The sequence below is a fragment of the Oncorhynchus keta genome, unplaced genomic scaffold, assembly GCF_023373465.1.
Source record: "Oncorhynchus keta strain PuntledgeMale-10-30-2019 unplaced genomic scaffold, Oket_V2 Un_contig_1222_pilon_pilon, whole genome shotgun sequence".
Lineage (NCBI taxonomy): Eukaryota > Metazoa > Chordata > Actinopteri > Salmoniformes > Salmonidae > Oncorhynchus > Oncorhynchus keta.
In genome coordinates this window covers 292,501-317,345 of record NW_026277801.1, presented here as the reverse complement: position 1 = coordinate 317,345, position 24,845 = coordinate 292,501, and the positions used below count along the sequence as shown (strand labels likewise).

The 24,845-nt window shown below is 45.6% G+C and overlaps 1 protein-coding gene, 1 long non-coding RNA gene and 1 pseudogene across 4 annotated transcripts in view; 1 reads left to right on the top strand and 2 right to left on the bottom strand.

Moving 5' to 3' along the window:
• The first annotated feature begins 1,003 nt into the window (after positions 1-1,003).
• Positions 1,004-15,294, top strand: LOC127917819 (BCL2/adenovirus E1B 19 kDa protein-interacting protein 2-like; annotated as a pseudogene).
• A 570-nt stretch (positions 15,295-15,864) lies between these two features.
• Positions 15,865-17,871, bottom strand: LOC127917820 (uncharacterized). Its single transcript, XR_008097755.1, has 2 exons — positions 17,104-17,871; positions 15,865-16,981 (listed from the first exon to the last, which is right to left on the bottom strand). It is a non-coding gene; the product is annotated as an uncharacterized LOC127917820 (long non-coding RNA).
• A 3,400-nt stretch (positions 17,872-21,271) lies between these two features.
• LOC118373325 (CDC42 small effector protein 1) overlaps positions 21,272-24,845 on the bottom strand; it is an 8,093-nt gene continuing 4,519 nt past the window's right edge. For 2 of the 3 annotated variants that reach the window (XM_052500878.1, XM_052500879.1), the window contains 3 exons: positions 23,500-23,604; positions 21,844-21,926; positions 21,279-21,304 (listed from right to left, as the gene is read on the bottom strand). In XM_052500878.1, the coding sequence (XP_052356838.1) occupies positions 21,858-21,926; positions 23,500-23,604 (174 nt within the window). In that variant the 3' untranslated portion in view covers positions 21,279-21,304; positions 21,844-21,857. Of the gene's footprint in view, positions 21,305-21,843; positions 21,927-23,499; positions 23,605-24,845 lie in introns of all 3 variants that reach the window. The other variant, XM_052500876.1, reaches the window with a different exon arrangement.

Here is a 24,845-nt window from a genome sequence, read left to right as displayed (position 1 = left end):
TGAGAACAGTGTTTGAGATGTAGCCATAATCTGCACTGAAAGGTAGAGTAGATTTCAGTCAAGGTTATAGACCATTAGCAGATGTTATGAAGGACAATCAAGTGAAAAATGTCAGTTTGACCTTTTTAATAATTTGGAAATGTAATGGTTTCACCTGAAATGTTTGAAAATGATTTAATAGTATTAAAGTTTCTTATCCTGTTTTGTCCATGTTATTTCAACTCAGTAGTTGTGATGTTGGGACCATGGAAGTTCCTCCCAGTGTGGGATCTACTGTCTACCTTCCTCTAGAGTTTGGCCGTATCCAAATGTTCATACCGTTTCTGTACCACACTGGGGTTTATGTTGTACCGGAAGTGCTCACTTATTCTTTACGCACAAAATAAATTAGGCGACAGGGTTCTTGATCCAGGAGTGCATTGAATGTTTCTATTGTAACCAAGAAGCTTGATCTTGACATCTAGCCACTTAGCAAGTTAGCAAACCAAATGCATAGCTGGAGCCCTGATCTGGATATCATGTATTTCTTATAGTTATACTTAAGTTTCAACGCGGCAGGCCCTGCGAGGCGCTGGTGGCCCCAACCCAAATAATGGTATTGAAAATCATGCCGTTGGTATTTTCTAAATACCCTGGTATAAAAGGAATATCGCCCAAGCCTACCTCCCTATTGTCCTTAACTCCTCCCTGACTGGGAGAACTGAGGCACATTCAATGGGATGCAATGTTTAGAACGCTGCAGATAGAAATGAAATGTATAGACTGGACAAGCCTCCATTATGCAGAGTGCAAATGTTTCTGTTTATTCTATGCAGTGCTTTTCTATCTGCGAGGCTCTAGCTAAACATGTTTCAATCTGCCAACTAAGGACCATAGCTGCCAAAGGTGAGCTTAGCCTTAGGCAATAGGGAAGCAACCACAACAGGTCCTGCTGAAATGCAGAAAAACCTGTAGGGACAGGAAGAGGGTGAATTCACTGACATAACACACCCACCCACATCAACAGACTTCCTCATGAGAAAGGCAGATGAGCCAGCAGGCTGTCTTGTTTTGCAAGAAACACTAGTTCCTGGAGGTACCCATTCAGTGCTGAAATAATCATCTGATCTCACTCACAGGGTGGATGATATGGGGACCTATACAGAGCAGGGGGACCAGTACATGCTAAATGGGTAAGTGATTAAACCACTTTGCCAGTTTATTCTGTGGAAACCCATAGTTTCACAACCAGTGTGTGTAGCAAATGTGAAGTGACGCTCATAGCGGTGTGGGTTTCCTGAAACAAAAACAGTGGTGTCATTGTTTCAGCTCATTTTAATTGCTAAGGGGAAAGATGGAGTGGATTTAAATTGCTAGAGGGAAAGATGGAGTGGATTTCAATTGTTAGAGGGAAATATGGAGTGGATTTCAATTGTTAGAGGGAAAGATGGAGTGGATTTCAATTGCTAGAGGGAAATATGGAGTGGATTTCAATTGTTAGAGGGAAAGATGGAGTGGATTTCAATTGCTAGAGGGAAAGATGGAGTGGATTTCAATTGTTAGAGGGAAAGATGGAGTGGATTTCAATTGCTAGAGGGAAAGATGGAGTGGATTTCAATTGTTAGAGGGAAATATGGAGTGGATTTCAATTGTTAGAGGGAAATATGGAGTGGATTTCAATTGTTAGAGGGAAATATGGAGTGGATTTCAATTGTTAGAGGGAAAGATGGAGTGGATTTCAATTGTTAGAGGGAAAGATGGAGTGGATTTCAATTGTTAGAGGGAAATATGGAGTGGATTTCAATTGTTAGAGGGAAAGATGTAGTGGATTTCAATTGCTAGACGGAAATATGGAGTTTGAAGTGTGAGTGTTGTATCTATCCCATTTACACCCCTCTAGACTCCATGTCATATGACCTACTCTCTGAACAATGGACAGGGGTTAACAAAAGGAGAAATGGGAAGTCACAAGCCACTCTGACACTAACCAGGCCAGTAGTGACGATAAAGATGCCATCCGTCCTGGGAGTCTCTGCTCTAATGACTTCCTCAATGCTGAATCGCTGGCTTTGCAAAGCTGACAAAGCGTTGATTCATGCATGTGCTTAGTAATTGCAAAGTTAGTTTTATAACTAAGATTTACATGGACTAAAGGGCAACTTCCACCGCTGGATTTTGTGAGCTGTTGACAAGATTCACGAACAGTGTCTGGGGTGATGTAATAATGCCCCTAGATATACTTTGATTTAGGCCTATAATTAATATACCGGTAATTGGAAAGAAACATACTGATCTTAGTCTCTGTCTGATACTTGTACTGCGAGGTACAGAAAGACAGCCACTGTATCTCTGATGTCATCATTACATTTACATTTAGTTGCCTCCGAATTCCTTCCATATCCCTTTTGTATATTGTCATCAATCTATCTGCTGGAGGTGGATAGATTGGAGTTGGAGGTATAGATAGATTATTGGCGTTAAAGAGGCATTTTTCTCCCGTTGCTTTTTGGAAGTAGGCTACATACCGGCTGTAACGGGAGGAAATGAGATGGTTGCTCAGCGTAACTCCATATTTGGTGATCAAGGAACATATTTTGACATAATGCTGGCGGAAAGGGAGTTTGAATCTGAGTTCTTTGCGTTAGGTTAATCCCTGCTATCTACTCCTGTCCTCTTATAGGCAGAGGCTTCAATAACTGCCTCTACAGGCCGTGGCCATTACAATATCAGGTTTCCTAAACACAGAGTAGGCATGCTTCATCGGGAACAATGCAAGAGCACAGAGGTTGTCTTCCCTTCCCACCACGAGCAGCTATTAACATATTGTTTTACACGCGTCTACAGGTAACTGCTAAAATACACAAAACGTGTCTTAATATTGCGTTGGGCCAGAACAGCTTCAATGCGCCGTGGCAAAGATTCTTCAAGTGTCTGGAACGCTATTGAAGGGATACGAGACATTGCATAATTTGGTGTTTTGTAGATGGTGTGGGAAACGCTGTCTCACGAGCCGTTCAGAATCTCCCTTAAGTGTTCAATTGAGTTGAGATCTGTTCACTGGTTGGTTGCAACACAGAAACACATACACACCCTTTAAACCCCCTATATTCTAATCGCACAAGATGTTCAGGTGTTCAGTGCCACAACGATCACGTCATAACGGGACGCCCACATTTTAAATAATTAAATAGATAATGAGTTTATACTCAGACCACATCTCACAAACCAACGCAGCTAAACCTTACTGTCACGAGTTCAGCTGGGTTGACTCATTAAACCATAGACATACAGGCTCTCGAGAGGGACCTATTGATGTGTCATTCTCGTTTTAAAAAAATCAGGAGAAGGCAATACCGTTTTTTGTAATGATAGTTGAGTAAACAGGAACTGTTATTGTTGCCGAAATGTGTTTCCTTTCAGTGTGGTAAGAGTTTGAGGCTGCTGCATTGAGATACTCAACTATTTATCTACGAATCTGCTCATTTTGATGTGTTTACAAGTTGCGATGAGTGATAGATCAGAAAGTTCTCACTCACTCAGGTGTGGTGAACGTGTCACCAGCCGAGCACGTACAAAGCCCTCTGATTGGCTAAGCTAATGTATTGTTTGCTGTGTGGTTGGGTCGTCAAGAACACTGCACTTGTGCGAACGTCGGAGTGTTTACAATTGACGACTTTTAATTGATTTATCTTCTTGATAAACATTTTTTTTAACGTTTTTTTTACTCATCTTTTAATCATGATGTCTGCATGAGTGCGCGTTTATACAGAGGAAAGGGTGAAAGGTAGGCTATGCTCAGTCGCTTTGTGTATCGGCGTGTCTCTTTATTTACAAAGGCATTGTGTAACTACAGTAGAACTAGGTTGTTGGAGACGGGGAAACTGATGTGGAAGCAATGTATAATTCAGTTGACGGCTTGAACACAGTTGTGCAAAGTTAGTTTACAACATGTTAATACTGTGCAATGACACTAACAGGGCTTAAACTATATGGATAAACTTACTGTAGTTTCATGATTGTTCATTTGTTTTTACATAGGGCCTACAGTTGGACATATTATAATGATTTTTTCTTTGCCAATTTATTGGTGCACCTAGCATTTGCTTATCACTCTGTTTTAATTTCTAAGTGACAGCTGGTGGTCTTCTAAACCAAGACTATTCCCCTTTATGACAGTTTACAAATGAGTCTATATTCTTTATTTGTATGTCTTTTCAGTGTGATGCTATATGAACGTCATTATTTTAAAAGCCCTATTTCCTTTTACGGTGCGTAAAGTCTAATTCATATGACAGGTGAGCACTAATGAAACGTTAACACAATATAGGGAAGTGATCAGCAGACATACTGTACATATGTGCCAAGGGTGCATTGTGCATGCAGCTGGTGGGTCTAAGGGTGTGTTGGCCACTTTGTGAACCACTCTTCCATGGAGTACTGGAGGCACAGTCACAGAAGGTGCTGTTTGACTCTTGCAGTGGTCCTGAAACCTTGTCAAGTGTGTCCACTGGCAGAGGCAGTCTAGACCAATGACAGCCAGAGGACACACATGAGGCAGTCTAGACCAATGACAGCCAGAGGACACACATGGAGTAAGACAAGTTGCAAGCCTACATTGTTCGCTTTCTCTCTCGCTCTTCTGCACTTGGACGTGATTGTGTCTGTGTACTCTCTGAGCACTGGAGTGAGGTGAGGGAGAACTTGAAGACTCTTCTCAGTGTGTGTGGGGCGGGTGCTTGTTTGCAAGGTGTATCTTGACTGTGCTAAGGGCTCGGCAAGTAAGAGTGGCTTGTCTGTTAAATGAACAAAACAATGCTATGCCGTTGTCCAGCCATTGGCTTCTATGCAAGCGGCCCTGCTGAGGTTACTGCCTTTTAGAACATTGTGTTCCACAGTATAATATAACCAGTTTATTTTACAGTTTCAATAAATTAATCTTAAATAGTACTAATGGTTATGATAAATTAGGTATTGTTTCACACTGGTGGCATATAGATAAATGCACATTATGTGTGTACAAGAACAATCAAAAAATGTCAAATGCCCATCCCTATAATCCTGTTTTCTGCCAACACAATGCCTGCAGTACCACAGTTAGCCTTGAACTTCCTGGTTTCAATGAGAGGGGGCAGTCGTTCTCCCCTGGTAACCAATGAACATATTGCAATGATTCGACATTGTGATTCATGCGTAATGTTTGACAGGCACTTTACAAAGACTTTATTAATTTGGTATCATCACATTAAAAACATGGTACATGCATTTGGGCAGTGGCCTTCTTCAGAGTGTCTGTCAGACTGTGTCTTATTTGAGCTCTTAAGGACTATAGACGGTTGTTGAATCTTTTGATTATTACAACATGTACAGCAAGACTATTGAATGTACTGTGACATGCTGTCTGTTCTGTAGGAGTCCAGAGGGGGCGAAGGCTGCTTCCTACATCCAGGACATGGAGCTGAGGGAGGAATGGCAGGATGAGGAGTTCCCCAGGTCAGAGACAAACCTAATCCTGACCTTTAACCTTACCCCCTGACCTCATGAACTGTAAACCCCAGCCTGTTCACGATGACAATCTTAAATGATATTTTAGGTCCCTGCAAAGAATGCTTTTTGGTTATGACCGGGTAAGAAAGCAGTACTAAGCTTTTTGGTTATGTCCGGGTAAGAAAGCAGTACTAAGCTTTTTGGTTATGACCGGGTAAGAAAGCAGTACTAAGCTTTTTGGTTATGACCGGGTAAGAAAGCAGTACTAAGCTTTTTGGTTATGACAGTACTAAGCTTTTTGGTTATGACCGGTAAGAAAGCAGTACTAAGCTTTTGGTTATGACCGGGTAAGAAAGCAGTACTAAGCTTTTTGGTTATGACCGGGTCAGTACTAAGCTTTTTGGTTATGACCGGGTAAGAAAGCAGTACTAAGCTTTTTGGTTATGACCGGGTAAGAAAGCAGTACTAAGCTTTTTGGTTATGACCGGGTAAGAAAGCAGTACTAAGCTTTTTGGTTATGACCGGGTAAGAAAGCAGTACTAAGCTTTTTGGTTATGACCGGGTAAGAAGGCAGTACTAAGCTTTTTGGTTATGATCGGGTAAGATAGCAGTACTAAGCTTTTTCAACTATTGTATATTCCCCCCCCCCCTAGACCTCTTCCTGAAGATTCCCATAGTCCTGAGACCCAAGGAGAAAATGCAGAGAGACCAGGTATATCCCTAATACCATATGCCTGCAAAGGCCTAATTCCAAAAGTACTGCACCATATCCCACAATCCCTGTTTGTGTGCTACTCCCCCAGCTCCACCCACCAGCCTGGCCCTGTCAGAAAACCCCATAAGGAAGAAGCGTCTGGTGGCGCCCACCTCAGCCTGACCCTGTCCCGTACCGACTCAGCGGACCGCAGTGTGAAGTCAGGGGACACCGGGTACTCTGCCGCCGCCCTCTCACCCGACGAAGATGACACGGAGCTGGACATCAACCTGGAGGCCCTGGAGACGCCCTCGGACAGCGAGTCCTGCAACTTCCCTGACAGCATGCACGAACTGGAGTGGGAGGGTGAGAGAAGAAACAAGAACTGGAGTGGGAGGGTGAGAGGGGAGACAAGAACTGGAGTGTGAGGGTGAGAGAGGAGACAAGAACTGGAGTGGGAGGGTGAGAGGGGAGACAAGAACTGGAGTGGGAGGGTGAGAGGGAGACAAGAACTGGAGTGGGAGGGTGAGAGGGGAGACAATAACTGGAGTGGGAGGGTGAGAGAGGAGACAAGAACTGGAGTGGGAGGGTGAGAGAGGAGACAAGAACTGGAGTGGGAGGGTGAGAGAGGAGACAAGAACTGGAGTGGGAGGGTGAGAGGGAGACAATAACTGGAGTGGGAGGATGAGAGAGGAGACAAGAACTGGAGTGGGAGGGTGAGAGGGGAGACAAGAACTGGAGTGGGAGGGTGAGAGGGAGACAAGAACTGGAGTGGGAGGGTGAGAGGGGAGACAAGAACTGGAGAGAGGGGAAACAAGAACTGGAGTGGGAGGGTGAGAGGGGAGAAACAACAACTGGGGTGAGAGGGGAGACAAGAACTGGAGTGGGAGGATGAGAGAGGAGACAAGAACTGGAGTGGGAGGGTGAGAGGGGAGAAACAAGAACTGGAGTGGGAGGGTGAGAGGGGAGACAAGAACTGGAGTGGGAGGGTGAGAGAGGAGACAAGAACTGGAGTGGGAGGGTGAGAGAGGAGACAAGAACTGGAGGGTGAGAGAAGAAACAAGAACTGGAGTGGGAGGGTGAGAGGGGAGACAAGAACTGGAGTGGGAGGGTGAGAGGGGAGACAAGAACTGGAGTGGGAGGGTGAGAGGGGGACAAGAACTGGAGTGGGAGGGTGAGAGGGGAGACAAGAACTGGAGTGGGAGGGTGAGAGAGGAGACAAGAACTGGAGTGGGTGAGAGAGGGGACAAGAACAGGAGTGGGAGGGTGAGAGGGGAGACAAGAACTGGAGTGGGAGGGTGAGAGAGAGACTGGAGTGGGAGGGTGAGAGGGGAGACAAGAACTGGAGTGGGAGGTGAGAGGGAGACAAGAACTGGAGTGAGAGGGGAGACAAGAACTGGAGTGGGAGGGTGAGAGGGGAGACAAGAACTGGAGTGAGAGAGGAGACAAGAACTGGAGTGGGAGGGTGAGAGAAGAAACAAGAACTGGAGTGGGAGGGTGAGAGAGGAGACAAGAACTGGAGTGGGAGGGTGAGAGGGGAGACAAGAACTGGAGTGGGAGGGTGAGAGGGGAGACAAGAACTGGAGTGGGTGAGAGAGGGGACAAGAACAGAAGTGGAAGGGTGAGAGAGGAGACAAGAACTGGAGTGGGAGGGTGAAAGATAACTGGAGTGGGAGGGTGAGACAGAACTGGAGTGGGAGGGTGAGACAGAACTGGAGTGGGAGGGTGAGACAGAACTGGAGTGGGAGGGTGAGACAGAACTGGAGTGGGAGGGTGAGACAGAACTGGAGTGGGAGGGTGAGAGGGGAGAACTGGAGTGGGAGGGTGAGGGGAGAACTGGAGTGGGAGGGTGAGAGAAGAAGACAAGAACTGGAGTGGGAGGTAAAAAGTGAAAGTGGGATGGAGGGTGGGGAGGAGACTGAGGGGTGGGGGGTAGAATGAACTGTAGTGGGAGGTCAGAAAACAGAGAGTAGGAGAGAGACTGAGGGGAGTGTGGGGGTAGAATGAACTGTAGTGGGAGGTCAGAAAACAGAACTGGTAGTAGGAGACTGTGGGGGTAGAATGAACTGTCGTGGGAGGTCAGAAAACAGAGAGTAGGAGAGAACTGAGGGGTGTGGGGGTAGAATGAACTGTAGTGGGAGGTCAGAAAACAGAGAGTAGGAGAGAGACTGAGGGGTTGTGGGGGTAGAATGAACTGTAGTGGGAGGTCAGAAAACAGAGTAGGAGAGAGACTGAGGGGTGTGGGGGTAGAATGAACTGTAGTGGGAGGTCAGACAACAGAGAGTAGGAGAGAGACTGAGGGGGTGTGGGGGTAGAATGAACTGTAGTGGGAGGTCAGACAACAGAGAGTAGGAGAGAGACTGGGGTGTGGGGGTAGAATGAACTGTAGTGGGAGGTCAGAAAACAGAGAGTAGGAGAGAGACTGAGGGGGTGTGGGGGTAGAATGAACTGTAGTGGGAGGTCAGACAACAGAGAGTAGGAGAGAGACTGAGGGGTGTGGGGGTAGAATGAACTGTAGTGGGAGGTCAGACAACAGAGAGTAGGAGAGAGACTGGGGGGTGTGGGGGGGTAGAATGAACTGTAGTGGGAGGTCAGACAACAGAGAGTAGGAGAGAGACTGAGGGGTGTGGGGGTAGAATGAACTGTAGTGGGAGGTCAGACAACAGAGAGTAGGAGAGAGACTGAGGGGTGTGGGGGTAGAATGAACTGTAGTGGGAGGTCAGAAAACAGAGAGTAGGAGAGAGACTGGGGGGGTGTGGGGGTAGAATGAACTGTAGTGGGAGGTCAGACAACAGAGAGTAGGAGAGAGACTGAGGGGTGTGGGGGTAGAATGAACTGTAGTGGGAGGTCAGAAAACAGAGGGTAGTAGAGAGATAAAGAGAAATTCCAATTTGGAACATAGTATTCTTCTATTCCATTCCATTTTATATGTTGAATTCCATTCTGAAATGGAATGGTATGATGCTTGCACAATCTAATCCCACCATTCTTGACCTTCATCTGACCTCTGATGACCCTCCAGATGACCTGCCACGGCTGGGCCGGGGGGAGGATGGTGTCTCAGGCACCACGGTGATGGAGCAGGCAGAGATGGGCTCGATGGAGCTAGACCAGGTGGACAACAGGGGGCGCCGCTGGAGAAGGTTCTGCGTTGCAGGACAGGAGTACCACGTCAACATGAGTGTCCTGGAGCCATACCTCCAGGTGCTCTCTCACGGAGGTGAGACACAGCTGAAGCTGACTGTCAAGTAGCCACTTGACCAACCTGTAAAATCAATGCTTCCATAACTGAGTCCAGCTGAGTGCATATGACACAGCATCTGTTGTGTAGCTCCCACTATATGCATTTGCTGAAAATGACAGGCCTCAGTGAAAGGGAATGATTTTCAGTTGCACTATGTAATTATATCTGATATACCAAACATTAAGAACTGCTCTTTCTTTCCATGACGTAGTCTGACCAGGTGAATCCAGGTGAAAGCTATGATCCCTTATTGATGTCACTTGTTAAATCCACTTCAATCAGTGTAGATGAAGGGGAGGAGCCAGGTTAAAGTAGGATTTTTCAGCCTTGAGACATGGATTGTATATGTGTGCCATTCAGAAGGTGAATGGGAAAGACAAAAGATTTAAGTGCCTTTGAACGGGGTATGGTTGCTCCCGAGTGGCACAGCGATCTAAGGCACTGCAGTCCCTGGTTCGAATCCAGGCTGCATTACATCCGGCCGTGAGTGTCCCAGCGTCGTCTGGGTTTGGCCGTGGGTAGGCTGTCATTTTAAATAAGGTTCTTCATTTTAAATAACACATTTAAAAATAAAAAACATCTTTAAATAGTAGGATAGTAGGTGCTTTGTGTCAAGAACTACAACGCTGCTGTGTTTTCCTAGTTTCCCAAAGGTCCAACCCAAAGGACATTACATTTGGGAAGCAAAAACATCTTTAAATAGTAGGATAGTAGGTGCCAGGCGTTAACATGGGCCAGGATGTCCCTGGTTTGGGCCAAGAACATACAACGCTGCTGTGTTTTTCAACACTGCACAACAGTTTCCCATGTCCCTATGTATCAACATGGGCCAGTGTCCACCACCCAAAGCATTGGTCAGTGTAGAACATGGGCCAGTGTCAGAAGGCTGTGTCATGGTGTACCTGAAGCATTGGGTCAACAACCAACTTCATACAACTGTGGAAGCATTGGAGTCAACATGGGCCAGTGTCCCTGTGGAATGCCTTCACACCTTGTAGAGTCCATCCCCCATCTATATATTACTGTATATACCCCCAAAATAATAGTATGTTAAGTTGAGGAGGATGGCTTCCTTTGACTATAAGATTGTATCTATTTTATGAATAGCCTTACTGGGCTCAATCAAGTTACCTCATCATGATGTCAAACAACAACAGAGTTCAAACAGAAATACATTTACCTTAAATATTTCAGTATTTTATTAGGACCCCCATTAGCAGTACTGAACACTATAGCAGTTGAACATGTACTCCGTCTATACTCCCACAGTTGGAACTTGTCATTCTTCACTATGTAATTCTATGTGATATACATGTGCCGTATCTCATGAGGTATGCCTCTGTGTTTCCTAGGTTATTACGGGGAGGCTATGAACGCCATCATCACGTTCTCCTCCTGTTATCCTACCAGAGAACACGGTGGAGAACTATGAGTACGTCATGGACAATCTCTTCAGGTCAGTGTAGACAGGACAAACACCCTCTGGTGTGGAGGTCTCAATGAAAGATGACAATCAAAGTAGTTTTAGTTTGTTTTTTGGGTGTGTGTACGCTGCAGGTACATAGTGGGGACGCTGGACCTGATGGTGTCAGAAGGCTATGTCATGGTGTACCTGTGCAGCATGGCTCCCAGGAATAAGATGCCCGCCATCAAATGGCTGCGACAGTGTTATACCTCCATTGACAGAAGGTACAGTATGTTCCTCTTGCTCTCTCTCTCACAAGGTTCCCTCTGCTGTTGTACTGAAAGAGTCCAGAGGAGGGGGCAAGTGGCCCTATGGTTCTCTGTATAGCACGTCTGTGGTCCAGGTATTGGACAGAATGGGAGGACGTAATGGGAGGGCTCTTATTCCTGTCCTATCTCTGCTTCTCCTCCCCGCGTGTGGAATATCACAGGAATGCTATAATGATTCAGGGCTGTGAGGATCTCTACCACAGGGTAGTATAATGATTCAGGGCTGTGAGGATCTCTACCACAGGGTAGTATAATGATTCAGGGCTGTGAGGATCTCTACCACAGGGTAGTGTAATGATTCAGGGCTGTGAGGATCTCTACCACAGGGTAGTATAATGATTCAGGGCTGTGAGGATCTCTACCACAGGGTAGTGTAATGATTCAGGGCTGTGAGGATCTCTACCACAGGGTAGTATAATGATTCAGGGCTGTGAGGATCTCTACCACAGGGTAGTATAATGATTCAGGGCTGTGAGGATCTCTACCACAGGGTAGTGTAATGATTCAGGGCTGTGAGGATCTCTACCACAGGGTAGTATAATGATTCAGGGCTGTGAGGATCTCTACCACAGGGTAGTATAATGATTCAGGGCTGTGAGGATCTCTACCACATGGTAGTATAATGATTCAGGGCTGTGAGGATCTCTACCACAGGGTAGTGTAATGATTCAGGGCTGTGAGGATCTCTACCACAGGGTAGTATAATGATTCAGGGCTGTGAGGATCTCTACCACAGGGTAGTGTAATGATTCAGGGCTGTGAGGATCTCTACCACAGGGTAGTGTAATGATTCAGGGCTGTGAGGATCTCTACCACAGGGTAGTATAATGATTCAGGGCTGTGAGGATCTCTACCACATGGTAGTATAATGCTTCAGGGCTGTGAGGATCTCTACCACAGGGTAGTATAATGATTCAGGGCTGTGAGGATCTCTACCACAGGGTAGTATAATGATTCAGGGCTGTGAGGATCTCTACCACATGGTAGTATAATGATTCAGGGCTGTGAGGATCTCTACCACAGGGTAGTATAATGATTCAGGGCTGTGAGGATCTCTACCACAGGGTAGTATAATGATTCAGGGCTGTGAGGATCTCTACCACATGGTAGTATAATGATTCAGGGCTGTGAGGATCTCTACGAAGTGTAATTATTCAGGGCTGTGAGGATCTCTACCACAGGGTAGTGTAATGATTCAGGGCTGTGAGGATCTCTACCACAGGGTAGTATAATGATTCAGGGCTGTGAGGATCTCTACCACAGGGTAGTGTAATGATTCAGGGCTGTGAGGATCTCTACCACAGGGTAGTGTAATGATTCAGGGCTGTGAGGATCTCTACCACATGGTAGTATAATGATTCAGGGCTGTGAGGATCTCTACCACATGGTAGTATAATGATTCAGGGCTGTGAGGATCTCTACCACATGGTAGTATAATGATTCAGGGCTGTGAGGATCTCTACCACATGGTAGTATAATGATTCAGGGCTGTGAGGATCTCTACCACATGGTAGTATAATGATTCAGGGCTGTGAGGATCTCTACCACAGGGTAGTATAATGATTCAGGGCTGTGAGGATCTCTACCACAGGGAAGTGCCCCCTCCGGACATTCCTCAGATAACCCTCTGATCCCTGACTGTGTGCGTGTGCCAAATCAAAATCAAATTGTATTCGTCACGTACACAGTTTCCAGCAGGTATAAAAGGTGCAGTGAAGTGCTTGTGTGCTGGCTCTCTCAACATCGCAGTACAATTATCAATATCAATAATACAAAGTCCAATCAAAAATAAGTATACTAAAGTATATCCACGTGTCGGTATATTTGCCATTTGTCTCATACTGTATCTGTGCTGTTGGTTCTACTGTAATGTGGTCGTCCTTATCATTGAGATGTTTCCATAGCCCTTATAAAGGCAGCTCAGTGCTCAGTCTCTGTATGCCTGACCACTGGCCACACTCCACAGCATAACGTTCCCATACATAAACCACCACATTCACTGTGCATACCACAGTGGCCTCCCAAACATCAGGTCGACCATCATCTTGCTCCTAATATACCTTAGGGTGTGGTTTCCCAAACCCGGGTGCACGTTGTGGTTGTTGACATAGCACTACACAGCTGATTCAAATAAACTACTCATCACCAAGCTTTGATTATCTGAATCAGCTGTGTAGTGTAAGGGCAAAAACCAAACGTTCTCCCAGGGGGCAGGATCAAGTTTGGGAAACCCTGCCTTAGGGAATTATAGTGCCAAAGGTACAGATGTAGGATCTTAATTTGAGCCAGTTTGCTACAATACAAAAATAATCTTGAAGCAACCGGAAATGTGAATTATTATGTGGATTTTAATTGATGGACATTTGTGTAAGGGTTGATATATTTTTCGTAAGGGAAAATCAAGTCAACACGTCAGAAGCCTTTTTAAACCTCAAATACACTACGTAAAAAATGTCCTGCATTGCAGGAACGTTATCCTGCAAAAGAGTGATCCAATTTAGATCCTACATCTGTAGCATGTCTTCTGGTGAACTTGGACGAGACCAGACCTATTTCCAGACACTGGTGTCTTTGAGAAAACCAGCCCTCAGACGTTACCTCACGCGCTCAATTTGGAGGCAAATGCGGTTGCTATGCGACCGTGAGCTTTTGAGTCATATCATCAGAATCAGGTCTCAACGCTGTATATCATGGCACTCTTCCCAGGGCATTAAGAGGAGAACTACACATAGGATGAACATTCTTATTGTATTCAACTAAGGTTGGTGTTTACTGAGGCGTCTAAGTGTATGATTTTCTTCACGTGACTCAGAGAAACAGACGTTGATGTCAGGTTTCTTCCCAGGGGATTGTTTATGAAATCAGACATTCGCCGTGTTCGCTGAGAATCTGCCTCAGGCACTATGTTACTCATATCATGTGGTTGTTTCTGCCTACGTATTTGACACGTATTGTAACTCGCCCTGAATAATGTGGATTAAATGAGTCATGTAAATGTAATGCCTGTGGAGTCATGGTGATGGTTCTCCTGGCAGGTTGAGGAAGGATCTGAAGGGGCTCTTTGTGGTCCACCCTGCCTGGTACATCAAAGCACTCATCACTGTCGTCAAGCCTTTCATCAGGTGAGCAGAACCATTAAAGTCATATTTCATTTGAACCACATCAGTCCTCAGATGATTCAACGAGTCACACTGATTCAGTGAGTCCCACTCCATCTGTTGTGAAGATCCAGCTGCAGCATATGCCTTGACCATGCTGATGTTCTCTCAAACCTCTGACCTCTCTGTGCCCTCCACAGTGAGAAGTTCAGCCAGAAGATCCGCTTCATTCACAGCCTGCAGGAGCTGTCTGAGTACATCCCCATGGAACGCCTGCAGATTCCCGACAGTATCCGAGAGTGAGTGACTGGGTTCTCGAGAACTATATTAGCCTGGAAGTTATTACAATTTTACTTTTACGTTGTAGGATAATTATTCCCGTAGTAAAAGTGCTTTTTTCTCTAGGTATGATGCGAGGATGAACGGGTGAGGGACATATCGCGGGAAGCCAAAGAGAGGACATTGAGAGTGGATAGGCGAAGGAGGGGAAGACAGCAGATGACTGGGAACTATGGGCTGAATTACCATCAAAGTTCAAAAGTTAACTAGCCCAAATGTCACCCTGCAGGTATGCTTGGACGTGCAGCACTTTTGTTGTACAGAAAATGAAAGACTTTTAGTGTGTACAGACACACCTTTAATTTATTCATCGTTGAATGTAATGTCACTAAAGAAGTTCACTTAACCAAGCCACTGGCTTTGCAACAGTTTCAGAACTGCCCCTATTTTGTGGTACTTGAATGCAACCCTATCATATGTATTGATGCCAGAGTGATTTGTGGGACCTGTCGTCAAGGAGCAACCTACAGTCAGTTTGAACACAACACTTAGATGAAAGGTCCAGATGGTTCTGTTACAGTTACCTTCACTGGAGCTCACATTGACATTTACTGCTGCTTTATCTGTAAGGGCTTACTGCACTCTAGTGCCAAGTACAACACTTTGGGATGTCACCTTTTAATGTTTACTCAAATGTGATTGATGCACAACAAATACTTTAGGTTAAGATGGAGACAAAGTCTATTTAATAAAATAAATCTGAATTTACATCATGACATAAATTCTGACGTATTTGACTGTATTATTCTGACCTTGTAAACCTAAGCCTTTTTATAGCCTACCCTCAGAGCAAATATTTATGGAAGAGAACTCTTGAACAACCTGTACTTTTAGAATTGTCATTTTCTAACCATACTTTCTATAGCTGAATGATCTTCTCACTTTAAGACATTTGTTTTAGAGCACTGCTTACCACGTGTGTAAGGGCTTTTACACTATTTTAAAGGAAGGGGTGTCACCATGGAAAAATGGCAGCTGCTGGCATTCAGGAAATGGCAGCCACAGGAAGTGAGGTAGCTATGGAAGAAGAATACTGCTGCCTGCATTTACTGTAACTCGTACACAGGAACAGTGACATGTCCATTAATTAGGGATGATGAAGAATATTCATCTGAAAATGAAAAACATTTTTCTGAAAAAGGGAGATATTGAATGTGTTGTTTTGTTAGTCCTTTATGCTGATTGAAAAACATGAGCTGGCGCACACCCAGAACATGTTTGTGTGGAGGTGCAGACGAACAACAACAAAAAAATTATAAGCTATCAAAATAAAGTCGCACACACTCCATATATAAACTCCCAGTAATTTATTGGGTATTTACCAACGTTTCGGCATCACTGTGCCTTCTTCAGTGTAATGTCATGAGTACTTCAAACAGGTTATGTAGACAAACAGTGCAATTAGTGCAACCAATGACAATTCTACCACAGGAAATTGTGTGTTTTTCAATGTTACTGCTACTGAATTATAACACCATATTGGGGATGTTTTTAATTCTACAGAAGTCCTCAAGACTCATTTAAAAAACTGGTGGTAGTTAACAGATCTTAAATACATGAGACGATGATGCATTCAGTATTAAATCAGATTAGTATTCAGTAAGATTATATGGTGGTGGTTGGTATCGCTCATGTCAGCTGGGTGTTCTGAAATACTCTGAATTGTGTTGCATTGTGGAGGAGGAAACTGAATGGCCTCAGATAGATATGGTGTCCTTCGTTAACACGACTGGAGTCTGACTGCTTGTTTTTCAGGGATTATTTTGTACCCCTCTGCATTCACATCTTTGTCCCAGTGGTCTGTCTGCTTGCCAGTTGTTCATGTAAATAAAGTTGTCATCATGGGACTTGTCTTTGGGCTTTTTTTGAAGAAGAAGAAGAAACTTAAATAAGTGAATATGGAATCATTCATCTTCTGGTATCAAATTAAGACTGCTGGTTATTCTGAGAAGAGCTAGGACTGGAGTTATAGGTGATGATACAAAGTACATCTAGTGAATATTACTATTCAAAAACACTAAACACCCCATAGCCTTCGCACGTCTTCTACTAAACACCCCATAGCCTTCGCACGTCCTCTACTAAACACCCCATAGCCTTCGCACGTCCTCTACTAAACACCCCATAGCCTTCGCACGTCCTCTACTAAACACCCCATAGCCTTCGCACGTCTTCTACTAAACACCCCATAGCCTTCGCACGTCCTCTACTAAACACCCCATAGCCTTCGCACGTCTTCTACTAAACACCCCGTAGACTTTGCACGTCTTCTACTAAACACCCCGTAGACTTCGCACGTCTTCTACTAAACACCCCGTAGCCTTCGCACGTCCTCTACTAAACACCCCGTAGACTTCACACGTCTTCTACTAAACACCCCGTAGACTTCGCACGTCCTCTACTAAACACCTCGTCGCACGTCTTCTACTAAACACCCCGTAGACTTTGCACGTCTTCTACTAAACACCCCGTAGACTTTGCACGTCTTCTACTAAACACCCCATAGACTTTGCACGTCTTCTACTAAACACCCCGTAGACTTCGCACGTCTTCTACTAAACACCCCGTCGCACGTCTTCTACTAGACACCCCGTAGACTTCACACGTCCTCTACTAAACACCTCGTCGCACGTCTTCTACTAAACACCCCGTAGACTTCACACGTCCTCTACTAAACACCTCGTCGCACGTCTTCTACTAAACACCCCGTAGACTTCGCACGTCTTCTACTAAACACCCCGTAGACTTTGCACGTCTTCTACTAAACACCCCGTAGACTTTGCACGTCTTCTACTAAACACCCCGTAGACTTCGCACGTCTTCTACTAAACACCCCGTCGCACGTCTTCTACTAAACACCCCGTAGACTTCACACGTCCTCTACTAAACACCCCGTAGACTTCACACGTCCTCTACTAAACACCCCGTAGACTTCACACGTCCTCTACTAAACACCCCGTAGACTTCACAACCCCTCTACTAGAACCCCGTAGACTTCACACGTCTTCTACTAAACACCCCGTAGACTTCACAACCCCTCTACGAGACACACCGTAGACTTCACACGTCCTCTACTAGACACCCCGTAGACTTCACACGTCCTCTACTGGACACCCCGTAGCCTTCACACGTCCTCTACTGGACACCCCGTAGCCTTCACACGTCCTCTACTGGACACCCCGTAGCCTTCGCACGTCCTCTACTGGACACCCCGTAGACTTCACATGTCCTCTACTAGACACCCTGTAGCCTTCGCACGTCCTCTACTGGACACCCCCGTAGCCTTCGCACGTCTTCTACTAGACACCCCGTAGACTTCACACGTCCTCTACTAAACACCCCGTAGACTTCACACCCCATCCTCTACTTAGGACTGTATTTCACATGGTCAGACAGTTCATGGAGTCCACTTCCGTTAAATTGTAATCTTCTGTTCCAGTGGGTTTTGCTTCTGGAACATGATCCTTGCACCCATCTATTCACTCAACCCTGGGCTGCTCTTAGAACAAGATTTCCATACCAACTATTTGCATTGTTAGTGGCATCATTTAACATATTTGTTATGCATGTTTTTTTAAAGCGAGACGTACACACAGACTATAGCGTACATTCCATTTATTTTAGGGCATTTGTTTAGATTGCAATATTTGTGCTATACCAGCTGGATTTCAGTGAGATCTGCATTTGTTGAAGTAGTTTGAGATTAAAACTAGAATCCTTAATTGAAACAATGACAAAGCAGTCACCCAGACTGTGTTTTGGTAAAAGCTGAAGGATCTGAAGGATGGGCCTGGAGAAATGTAACTGCTCTCAAATTCATAGACAGAGAGCTGTGGATGCAAGGACTGACCATCCATTATATCAACATGGTAGTTCAACTAAGCTCGTGAGGCATTTATAAGATATTCAAGAATCAATGGGTATATATCATTTAGAAATCCCAAAATGGATGTAGCAACTACAGATTCCCACTAACTTCAATGAAAATGATACAATCTCCCAGAAATGTTCACAGCAGAGCCCACAGGGGCCACTGAAACCAGTTGGTTGAGATTCTATCATTTCTGTACCAGGCAGTGAAAATGGAGTAACTCATTTGGTGATAACATTCACCATCAGCAACAGAAGAGATTAATCACACAGAATTATATTCAGAATGTGAACTGTATTTCAGGAAAAAAATCAACAGATTGCACAAATCATTTCTAATGAACTTGAGTTTTGGTCTGACAACAACCATGATAAAGATGGGAAAGAAACTGAAATGCCAACAGACTCAAGTTACTGACGTTACCAATGTACATTGTTCCAGAAACTTCAAGGCAGCAGTCATTCTGTTTGGCTGAGAATGTACTCAGTATTACAATCTCTACCAAAGATAGGAAAGCCACCAAGCAGTATGCAAAGTCCCACCTTCAGCATTAAGTCAACTTTAAGCCCAGTGTATAAAACAGATAAGGTATTAGTGAAGGGACAACATACAACATGTGCAACACCATCCATACGCCATATGTTCTGGTATAGGATAACGGCATAGGAAATCACACAAGATACAATATTTAAAAAACATCCCATTTCAGAGTTTTTCCCCATATGGACACACTTAGCAAAAAACCTACAGCGTGATGAGTTATTCACAACAGATTGTGTATATTAATCACGTCAGAAATACAGTTGTGTACAGGAAACAAACTTTAATTTCTACTGCATGATTTAAATCAGATATTTAAAACTCCCACCTGGTTTCAGAATCGTGTGGATGTCATGTGGGACACAAGCCAGCTTGGAGTGCACGTCACCGACAACAAGCTCAAGTGGGAGGCCATATAGAAATTACAAGGGAAATGCCCCCCCCCCCGACAAGAGAACAAACTACCTTATGGAATGTTCCTTCGATGCAGTTGATTTAATGAGTGGCATTCCCCAGTAATTCCAGGATAGATCACTGGAAAGCCCCGTAACGGTCAGGGTGTTTCGAATTTCAACAACAACAACCCCTGTTACTAACAGACTCTTCCTGCTGACTAATAGTTAGGGCTTTTCAGAGTAGGTGCTAGTAAATTGTGTATCACAGTGACCAGCTACAGGTAACTGCTCAAATAAAAGGACACACCAGTAAATGAGGGTACTTATTGGCAGCTCTTATGGTGTGGAGGTGCATTTTCCTGGCATGGTTTAGGTCCACTCAACCCCATAGAGGACAAGGTCAACTCCAGTAAATACACAGCTATTCTGAGTGATCCCCTGCTACCTACTGTAGGGTGAAACAGATCTACCTTGATGGGAGTGGTCTCTTCCAGGATGACAATGACCCCATCCACAGGGCACGAGTGGTCACAATGGTTTGATGAGTATGAAAACTATGTAAACCATATACCATGGCTGTCTCAGTCACCAGATCTCAACCCAATTGAACAATTATGGGATATTCTGGAGCGGAGCCTGAGACAGCGTTTTCCATCACCATCAACAAAACACCAAATGATGGAATTTCTGGTGGAAGAATGATGTCGCATCCCTCCAAGAGTTCCAGACACTTAGAATCTATACCAAGGTGCATTGAAGCGGTTCTGGCTCGTGGTGCCCAGTGACCTATTAAGACACTATGTTGGGGTTTCCTTTATCTTGGCAGTTACCTGTATGCTTGCAACTGGGTAGCAGTCCAAATGGGGTTCTATGGCAACTGGGTAGCAGTCCAAATGGGGTTCTATGGCAACTGGGTAGCAGTCCAAATGGGGTTCTATGGCAACTGGGTAGCAGTCCAAATGGGGTTCTATGGCAACTGGGTAGCAGTCCAAATGGGGCTATATAGCAACTGGTACAATCAAAATAACACTACTCAGTACTGGTATCTAAACAGCAACAAAATCACATAGCATTTTGCACTTATAAACACACAAAGACACCTTTAACTATGCACTGTAGGAAAATAAAGGTGCATCCTCATTCATTAGACAGATACACAAAATAGTTTGTTTGGCAGGAGGTCAATGGTTTGCAACATTCAGGTGAACCTTGAGAACATAATCTTCACTTCCTGAAATGGAATCAGCCATGTTAGTCAAAAAATGTAGCTAAACACTCTCACCGGCTCTATCCCATACGCTTGCTGGCACAGACAGAGTAACGTTGTTGGCTGAAATACAGTGGAAGTCCAAAGTCCATCAGAAAGACAAATACTTTTCTTTAAAAAGCATAAAAAAACATGTCAGTCTATCCTCCTCTGAGCAGGGCGATTCTTGTGGTGACCACAGAAAGGCCATCGTCCTGTTTGGCTAAATAGATCCTGCAGACGTCAGGAAGAGCCTCTCTGCTCTCTATTAGGGTCCGCTCTCAGGTTTGTCAGGAAGAGCCTCTCTGCTCTCTATTAGGGTCCGCTCTCAGGTTTGTCAGGAACAGCCTCTCTGCTCTCTATTAGGGTCCGCTCTCAGGTTTGTGAGGAAGAGCCTCTCTGCTCTCTATTAGGGTCCGCTCTCAGGTTTGTCAGGAAGAGCCTCTCTGCTCTCTATTAGGGTCCGCTCTCAGGTTTGTCAGGAAGAGCCTCTCTGCTCTCTATTAGGGTCCGCTCTCAGGTTTGTCCCTCTCTGCTCTCTATTAGGTCCGCTCCAGGTTTGTCAAACAGGTTATTAGGTCCGCTGCAGTGACTGCTTTATTAGGTCCGCTCTCAGGTTTGTTAGGAAGAGAGGGGTCCGCTCTCAGGTTTGTTAGGAGGATGGAAATGGTTCTCCATGCCTACAGAGAGAAATTAAAACTGTTAGTTCTACAAGTCCAGAGAGGTGAAGGTGGTTAGTTCCAGAGAGGTGAAGGTGGTTAGTTCCAGAGAGGTGAAGGTGGTTAGTTCCAGAGAGGTGAAGGTGGTTAGTTCCAGAGAGGTGAAGGTGGTTAGTTCCAGAGAGGTGAAGGTGGTTAGTTCCAGAGAGGTGAAGGTGGTTAGTTCCAGAGAGGTGAAGGTGGTTAGTTCCAGAGAGGTGAAGGTGGTTAGTTCCAGAGAGGTGAAGGTGGTTAGTTCCAGAGAGGTGAAGGTGGTTAGTTCCAGAGAGGTGAAGGTGGTTAGTTCCAGAGAGGTGAAGGTGGTTAGTTCCAGAGAGGTGAAGGTCAGTTCCAGAAGTGAAGATCAGTTCCAGAAGTGAAGATCAGTTCCAGAAGTGAAGGTCAGTTCCAGAAGTGAAGGTCAGTTCCAGAAGTGAAGGTCAGTTCCAGAAGTGAAGGTCAGTTCCAGAGAAGCTATTGCATTGCAGATATGGTGATAGCTTCATTAACTGGGTACTTACTTGGTAGGCAGCAGCTATAACATGCTCTTGCAGCCGTTGGCACTGGGTCCTTTTGACCTCATCTTATCCTGGACCGGCCCTGACTACAGGACAGGAAGATAACGACTGTTAAGAGTTTCTACAGATACTTAGTCATTTTCATATCAAGAAGGCAGGTCATGACCTCTTCATGATAACATATGGATGGAGAGGCAGGATCCGAAGCCAGAATTAGAACTATGTTTCTATACTGTATCATTGTATGTAACATATTTAACAGTGTTTCTGTGGGGTTCATATGAAACATGATCCCATTTGGACTGCTGACAACATTTGATCCATTTGGCCAGCAGCATTACTCATAACCTACGTCTTTACATAATGTTAGTGACCATATGATGGGATGGAGTGAGGAGGAATGGGACTTGCTTTAGGCTGTGGGTTTTTTTCTTTACTTTTTAAAACGACGCAGTTCAGAGTTGAACGAACGCACAGGTGTGGATCAATCATTCTGACGTAAAGCGTTGCAGGAAAGGCACGTGCTTGACGAGCACTAGAATAACTACAGTCTGACAGCTATGGGTCATAACAGAACAATGGACATTAGAGGGTTACGCAATACCAGTTGAGGAAATGGAATTATGTAACACAGAGGGCAGAAACATGTTTCAGCAACATACTCCTCCTCCACCTGACTGTTCTCAGACCACGTCATGATACAATGTGCAAATGTATCATTTCATTTAAAAAATCTGTTGACTTCCGCAATTGGAGGTCATGATCACGACGGAACAGTCAGTTGTTTAGTGAGAGATTTGAGTCATTTAGCAGAGCGATTTACAGTAGTCCATACATTTGAGTCATTTAGCGGAGCGATTTACAGTAGTCCATACATTTGAGTCATTTAGCAGAGCGATTTACAGTAGTCCATACATTTGAGTCATTTAGCGGAGCGATTTACAGTAGTCCATACATTGGAGTCATTTAGCAGAGCGACATACAGTAGTCCATACATTTGAGTCATTTAGCAGAGCGACATACAGTAGTCCATACATTTGAGTCATTTAGCAGAGCGACATACAGTAGTCCATACATTGGAGTCATTTAGCAGAGCGACATACAGTAGTCCATACATTTGAGTCATTTAGCAGAGCGACATACAGTAGTCCATACATTTGAGTCATTTAGCAGAGCGACATACAGTAGTCCATACATTGGAGTCATTTAGCAGAGCGACATACAGTAGTCCATACATTGTAGTACTGATAGCATCAACATCATGTAATAAATTCAGAAATGGACTATCACTCAGTTTAACCTACCACTTTCCATACAGTGAATTAAACAGTGACCAGACTAGTGATTGGCTAGTCTTCTGATAGTACTGTACACAGCTTTATCAATCATAGCGTAACAGGTTTCAAACTAAAGTTAATATTCATATCCTACTAATAGGTGAATGAATTGAGAAACAATTCCCAGCGTTTCTACATTTCCTCTCATTCCCTGTCCAACGTGACTGTATTCCGTAGGAAACCAGGCCAACATTCCTAGCGGCAGGTTGGAAGCTGCAAAGCCCAGCCCATGTTCTGAGGAGTAACACACACTACCTTCACAATATCTCTACACATTTTAACACACACCAGCCCCAGTCAGTCTAGGTATCATCTCTCTTACCGGGGCCCGGCCCTCTGCCATCTCCCCAGAGCCAATGTGTGTCAAGTGGACAAAGTTTGTGGGCTCGCCGATCATGCTGCGGTCGATTTTCCTGCGCTTCTTCCTCTGGAAATAATAGAAAATATATAGAAATAGAAAATGGGGACTTAGACAGATATTATGCAATTAAGCCCAGTGGAGGTACAGACTTTACAGTACACACACACACACACACACACACACACACACACACACACACACACACACACACACACACACACACACACACACACACACACACTGCATTTTGTAACCAGAATGGGATGTTCTTCGATAAGAGTTTTGATCTTCTACTTGTTATTTCATACTCAATGGCAGCAGGTCAGGACACCTAGCGGCGGGTCAGGACTCCTAGCGGCGGGTCAGGACTCCTAGCGGCGGGTCAGGACTCCTAGCGGCGGGTCAGGACTCCTAGCGGCGGGTCAGGACACCTAGCGGCGGGTCAAGACACCTAGCGGCGGGTCAGGACTCCTAGCGGCGGGTCAGGACACCTAGCGGCGGGTCAGGACTCCTAGCGGCGGGTCAGGACTCCTAGCGGCGGGTCAGGACACCTAGCGGCGGGTCAGGACTCCTAGCGGCGGGTCAGGACTCCTAGCGGCGGGTCAGGACTCCTAGCGGCGGGTCAGGACTCCTAGCGGCGGGTCAGGACACCTAGCGGCGGGTCAGGACTCCTAGCGGCGGGTCAGGACTCCTAGCGGCGGGTCAGGACTCCTAGCGGCGGGTCAGGACTCCTAGCGGCGGGTCAGGACTCCTAGCGGCGGGTCAGGACTCCTAGCGGCGGGTCAAGACTCCTAGCGGTGGGTCAGGACTCCTAGCGGCGGGTCAGGACACCTAGCGGCGGGTCAAGACTCCTAGCGGCGGGTCAGGACTCCTAGCGGCGGGTCAGGACACCTAGTGGCGGGTCAGGACTCCTAGCGGCGGGTCAGGACTCCTAGCGGCGGGTCAGGGCGCCTAGCGGCGGGTCAGGCAGCCTAGCGGCGGGTCAGGCCGTCTAGCGGCAGGTCAGGCAGCCTAGTGGCGGGTCAGGCCGTCTTGCGGCAGGTCAGGCAGCCTAGTGGCGGGTCAGGCCGTCTAGCGGCAGGTCAGGCAGCCTAGCGGCGGGTCAGGCAGCCTAGTGGCGGGTCAGGCAGCCTAGTGGCGGGTCAGGCCATCTTGGGGCAGGTCAGGCCGTCTAGCGGCGGTTAAGAGATTTGGGCTAGTAACTGAAAGGTCGCTGGTTCGAATCCCCCAAACCAGGTGAAAAATCTCCCCGATGTGCCCTTGAGCAAGGCACTTAACAATAATTGCTCCTGTAAGTTGTTCTGGAC